At 39.4% G+C, this 6,493-nt stretch overlaps 1 protein-coding gene across 2 annotated transcripts; it reads left to right on the top strand.

Annotated features, from left to right (window-relative positions):
- Positions 1–307: 307 nt before the first annotated feature.
- Positions 308–4,802, top strand: rbm12bb (RNA binding motif protein 12Bb). Of its 2 annotated transcripts, none has more exons than XM_041989270.1 (2): positions 308–446; positions 2,611–4,801. In XM_041989270.1, the coding sequence occupies exon 2, from the start codon at positions 2,633–2,635 to the stop codon at positions 4,514–4,516; it is 1,884 nt and encodes a 627-aa protein (XP_041845204.1). In that variant the 5' UTR covers positions 308–446; positions 2,611–2,632; the 3' UTR covers positions 4,517–4,801. The 2 variants fall into 2 exon arrangements, with proteins under 2 accessions (XP_041845204.1, XP_041845205.1); XM_041989271.1 differs by having other exon boundaries at positions 319–741; positions 2,611–4,802.
- Positions 4,803–6,493: the final 1,691 nt, after the last annotated feature.

Genomic DNA, 6,493 nt, shown 5'->3' with positions numbered 1-6,493 from the left:
AGACTGAAAGAGGTGATCTGCTGTAGTACCTCAAAGCAAGAATGTTTAACTAAATGTTTTACTATGTATACTAGGGTAAACAAAATGCAGTATTATTATTATGCAATACTTGGCCTAAAACTCCTTAAATATGTATTGCAAGTATAAATAACATGGACAAATGCGACGCATATAACATGGGGGAGGGAGCTGAGACTCTATTTCACATTTATTTACACGAAATAGCTTAAATATCCAGAATGACCCCTTTTTAAGGTCATGGTACGTTACATGGCGGTGGTACGATAGATGGCAGCCTATAGTTTGATGTGCACCCCAAAATCATGACGAAGAAGAAGGTGGATCAGCTTCCGTCCGCAAAATCTTAGAACAGCGGCCTGAATTCAGTAACAGCAATATTCTTCTGTACTGTCGATATTTCCCAAGAGTCTGTACTTGTCAATTGTGTAAGTTTGCCCGATGGTGACGTGAATAGTTTGTGGCATGATTTTTTTCGGAGAATGTTGCCGTTTTTGCTGGCCCATGCAAACCGTTTATTAAGCTAATGCTAACGCTACAAGGGGCTTTGCTAGTTGACAAGCTAACGTTAGGCAAACGCGACATTTTGCCGTGCTTTATTTGAGCAACAACAACGTCGCCTGACCAGCTTGCTAACTAACCAGAATAGCAAGATAATTTTCGCCGAGAACAGCGACGGTCATTTCAGACTGTATGCTAATACCGCCAGTAAATAACGTTACGGTGGGTGATATTTAATCACCATCATTTCATTACTTTTGTCAACAATAGCACGGCTGCTTCGTGCCTCGTGGTGTGCTGTTGGTTTAGCTTCACATCGGTCACACGTATTCTTTGCATAATGCAGCTTTGTGTGTTTGCGGTGGATGTAGTTAATTACGTTGATTGAGTACTTGTCACGCGATTTGCTAAATAGATCTTCGTTATTCCCGAGTGAAAATTTGGACGATCCGAGGTGTTGGTTATGTGTTTAAATGTGGTCCATTTCCACTTGACTGTTAAACCTACTGATATGGCACATACCAGGAGCACCCAGGAAAAAAAACAAAACAAAACTGGATGCTGAGGATCGAAGGCAGTGCAACAATTAAGTGGGAAAACAAGTGGAACACCATCTTCATTCTGTTCATGGGATTTTTTTTAAACAGACAAAAAATGTGGTATGTCTCATATAGCAGTCCAATCAGAATGGCCTGCAGGAAAGAAATCTCTCCTATGAACCGTTCAACGCTGGACTGAGGGAATGTGAATATATTCCATTGAATTAATGAAAGCCCAGAGAAATAAGAAATTGTACTTGTGTTTGGTTATGAATGCACAGATGTTTTGTGGTGGCAGAAGCACTGATTTTCTTTTGGCCAAATTAACTTAATATTGAAAATTAAATGTTAAGCATGGGAGGTCATTAATTTAGGAGCATAAGACTATTTGTTGTATTAAGTTATAGAAGAGCGATTACATTCTTACCACAGAAGAAAGTAGCACACTGTGTGTGCTGTTTAAAAATGCAGTTGTTTAGTTACTGACCAAAGTTGGTATGTGTTGACATTTTGTTTAGTGCACAGAGGTTTTGCTCCATAGGTTAAACTAAACAATTTTTTGATTAATTAATTCAGGGCGAGTGTAGCAACAGAGCAGCATATCTCCTCAAAGCATTACTGGTTCAGTGCACCTGAGTAACAGAGTTTCTGTTTGAATTTGTCACCCATAACCGATCAAGTGTTTTTGAAAAACTAGTTTGATTCATGCTTTGGTTGCTGTTTTCCAGATTGTTTTCCATCAAAGAGGCTTCTTAGAATGCTGCTTTTCTAGTGGAGAAATCCAATTTTGTTTGTTGGATCCTTTAAAACAGTTCTGCACAATACAACAAATGTTATGTTTGGTGTTGGTCTTTTTGTGTGCAGTTGGGATACTTTTAAATTATTGCATATTATTGGAGCCCTGCAGTGGATAACAGACATGCCTGTACAGACTTTCCTGGAATTTGGGAAGATTGTGTTTCTTGTTCAGGTGTCTGTGTGAGTGCAGCTCTTGGTGTTTTTCAGCTTGAGGTTTCTGTGACAGATATGGACCTGCCTTGGTTGGAACCTAAATGCTAATAAGGGAAACATCAACGGCTCGGGACATGGATAAACTGTACAAGATGAAGAACGGTCTTTTCCAAGACTAGATTGGATTATGATGGATCATTGAGATTGTTTAACTCTGAAGGCCCCCTCCAATTGACCACCTTTTTTTTGGGGGGGGGGGATAAATAAGTGGAAATCCGTTTTTTTGTTTTTCTTTCTCCTTTTTGATGCCCACCAAAGTGATCCACAGCATATGGATGCATTAACTTAATGCTGTTTGCTGAGTTTCTTCCGTGGAGCATGAGCTCTGGCTATGGTCTTGGATGTCTTGTTTAATTTATCTCACCCGGTTTAAAGTTTTAGTCTTGTATGTGTTGAAGGTGGCTTTTGTGGATCTGCATTGTAGGTTTCCTGGTGATTTCATAGGAATGGGGGGAAACTGATGCAGAGCTAGTGACCCTCTGCAGAGCTAGTGACCCTCTGTGGGCAATAATGTTGTTTTTTTGCCATCTTTTGTCTACAGGTGCTGTTGTTTGTGCTTCAGCATGGCAGTCGTCATCCGTTTACAGGGACTGGAAGTCACTGCGGGTTCTGAGGAAATTCGGAAGTTCTTCACTGGCCTCAAAATTCCAGATGGAGGAGTGCATATATTTGGTGGGGAGCTTGAGGAAGCGTTCATTATCTTTGCTTCAGATGAAGATGCGAGAAGGGCCATGACCCGGTCAGGGGGCTTCATTAGAGGGTCACCTGTTACATTGCTCCTTAGTAGTAAAGCAGAAATGCAGAATGTACTGGAGATAACAACACAAAATGTGGAACTGGAGCAGAAGAGGCTATCTGAAGACATGGACCCAGAGGTGGGCAGAACATCAAGTGGCCGTTCGGGTTATAGCCCTCCCTTCCAGCATCACAGAGCTTCAAAGACAGAAGACTTCTTTGGTTTGTTTCTAAATGGACTGCCTTTCTCTGTAACTGAGGAGGAAATCCGTGACTTTTTTGGTGGTATACAGGTTACTGAAATTGTCATAGTAAAAAATCACAAAGGACAGAACAATGGAAAAGGCTTTGTCAATTTTTCAACAAGGGAGGATTCATTGGAAGCTTTAAAAAGGGATAGGGAATACATTGGTTCACGGTATATTGAGGTTCTTGAAACAACAACTAAGGACTGGTATCGGGCTACTGGCAGAATGCCAATGATGGTAAACATGGGGGACAACTTTGAAAGGGGGAGATCACCTGTTCACAGCCAAAGAAATCCACAACATTACTCAAGATCACGTTCACCTGTGACCCAGAGGCATATTGCTCCTTCTGGAGAAGAATACTGTGTGATGTTGGATAATCTGTCCTTTGCAGCGGAAAAAAGAGATATAAAACAGCTTTTCCATAATGCAAAGCTTGAGAATGACCAGATCCTGCATTTAATTGACAAGAATGGGAAAAGAATGAGATCTGCATTTGTACTGTTCAAGAGTCTCCATGACTATCGTGAGGCCTTAAGTCAAAGGGAAAGACTTTTTTTCAATCGACAAGTTTATATCCGTCCCATCTCCAGAGAGAATATGATCAGCCTTCTGGAATCTCAGAGTTCGATTGATGAGCCTCCTGGAAACCCTAAAAGATCTCCGGAGAGGCCTCCATCCTACCCAAGGGATGATTTTAACTCTGAGAAACTCTGTGTGTTTGTGAGGAATCTGCCATTTGATGTACGAAAAGTTGAGATCATTGACTTCTTCCATGGCTTTGATATCACAGAGGACAAGGTATGGGTGCTGCATGACCATAAGGGTGCTGGAGTTGGACAGGCTTTGGTTCTCTTTGGGTCTGAGGAAGAGGCTATGGGGGCACTCTCTCTTAATGGACGGCGGTTTCTTGGGTCAGAAGTTGTAATGAAGTGTATTTCACGTTTTCAAATGAAGCAGTTGGCTGCTGAAACACCAGTGATGCAAGAGCCACTGCCAAGAGGAGAGCGGTACTCAGGCAGGCGCAGCAGGAGCCGTGAGTCATCCAGTCGCCCTGGTGAAACTTTTTATTCAGATTTAAGGAATCTGAAGGATGGTAATGTCCCATCAACTTATGCACAGGGTCCCTTCCATGGAGGTGATGATATGGCTGCACAACGTTCTTCACGAAACAGGGATAATGGAGTACGTGGCAGCGTGGGCTCTTTCAACCAGTATTTTGATGGTCCCACCTGCGTACAGTTGGTCAACCTACCATTCCAAATCAGAAGTCAAGAAATCTATGATTTCTGTTACGGATATCGCATCATACCTGGATCTGTTTCTCTTCAGCATGACCAAAGCGGAAAGCCTAAAGGTTCTGCCACTTTGGTATTTGAGTCTCGTCAGGAGGCCTTGAATGCGATTCGGGAGCTAAATGGAAGACCGATAGGTCCAAGAAAAATACAGCTGATACTTGTGTAAAGTTGACATTATCGTCAACCGGTCTCTCATTCCTCCGTATTATACGTTTATTCTGTTCCGATTAATGTAAAAATGATCTATCAAAAGAAACTGCCTTGTTTTTATTTTGCGGGGTGTTGAGGAAATCAGTATAGCATAGCCGTTGTAATTCTTGCTTGATGTAATTTTAAGCACCTAAGTTTGATTTTGAAAATTGCATGTCATCTGGAGAGGCAATCTGAGTTTTACTTTCTGTATATTTAAAACAAATTAAAAAATGTAAAAGGAAAAAAAAATACATTGCTCTCTTTTTCTTTAGACACTCTTCACCAAAGCTTAAAACTGATATTTATTTATTTTTTTTTTTTTTTTTGCAAATTTGGGATTGGTAGATGGAAAAGCAGCTCTCCCAGTGGGGGACTGGAGCACAAGAAATCATAAAACTTCTGTGGGTACTTGCTAAGATTACTGACTCGCATAGAATACCTGCTGTGATGTTAGTGAATCAGAGCAGATGCAAATGTGTGACTTTCTGCTTTATTTATTCATTTCTAAAATGAAAGGGGTTTATAGAAAGAGTCGATTTAGAAAATCTTAACTAATTGTAAAGTGATGCAAAAATGCCCATTTTGGCCCATAAAAGATCATGATTAAAGGTATCACTGGACTGATGGAACCTGCAGCTTAGATTATTAAAACAAGCAGGTTTAAAATTCACTGTATAAAATGGTTTTTGCTAGCCTGTCATAAACTGGTTTAATTAATCATTAAGCAGGTTTTATCAAGCGTGTGGTAAATTTGGAATGATTTTCTTAACAGCATTGAAAAAATATGTGTATAAGCTTGGCACAAAAAGTAAGAACATTTGTGTTTGGTAGTGATGATCAATACCAAAATATCGATACAACAGATACCAACTTTTTATGTTCTATAATCAATTTTTATATTATTCAATATTTTACTGATTTGGGGTAAAAATGCAGTCTATCACGAACTGGAATTCAGTAGAAAGTAACTAAAATATCAGGATCTTCTCTAAATCATACCCAGTTGGCAGGAACTATTTCTTCCACCTTCCAAAGCCAGATGTGAAATGGCACAGCGTAGGGGCTCAGCAGCAGACCTCTCACTCAGGTCATAGCAGTCATGTGTGGACCTGAACAGCAACGGCATGATGTGTGGGGAAAAGACATGGAGGTATTGTGTCAACACCACAAACCTCCTTAAACATCTGAGTCAAACATAACAGGATATAATTAAATTATTATGAAGAAGAGGTGGAAATTAACGGGACATGATGCTGCAGGCAGGTTCTAACCATTATTCATGGGGAAAAACTGGAACTGTACCACTGATGCTAAATTTGGGAAAAGTGATTTTCATCTGCTAGATTCAGCTTTTTGTGTTGATGTTCAAACAGTGGGAGTTCCCCTCATTTTAAAGCATATTGCTTCCTGATTTGTTATGTATGGTATTAAATATGGTCATGAAATAAGAAAATGGTGCAATAAATAACTGAGTTGAGCTCTGTGATTTGTGTCCCTGAGATCACATCAACCCAACAGGCCTAAATTTAGTTGGTAAGGATGATGCAGAGGCCGAGTGTAGGGTCTTTTTTTTAAAAAAAAAATACAGATGAAAAATATTTAATAGAATAGAAAGATTATCATCAATCCCTTTTATTTATTTAGACTGATGTTACCTAAATATTTTAATATGTAGGGGTTGATAAATAATGCAGTTATTTATATATTTATGCATTTTACTGATATAATTTAAGTTTGAGCTACAAAGTATTCTATAAAAATGTAAATATCACTTTCTTTCCCATCAGCGTAGGCTGCTTTGAAAGTGATTTTCCAAATACACTAAGTTTCTGTACAAAGTATCACTTGGTATCAGATTGGAAAGAAAATGAGCGGTATCACACATTATTTCTGCCTTTCAATAACTGATTTATTTTATATTGCTGAAAAGCAAGATTAGTCAACTTCACAA

Source organism: Melanotaenia boesemani, chromosome 6 (assembly GCF_017639745.1).
Source record: "Melanotaenia boesemani isolate fMelBoe1 chromosome 6, fMelBoe1.pri, whole genome shotgun sequence".
NCBI lineage: Eukaryota > Metazoa > Chordata > Actinopteri > Atheriniformes > Melanotaeniidae > Melanotaenia > Melanotaenia boesemani.
This window is presented reverse-complemented; position numbering and strand designations above follow the sequence as displayed.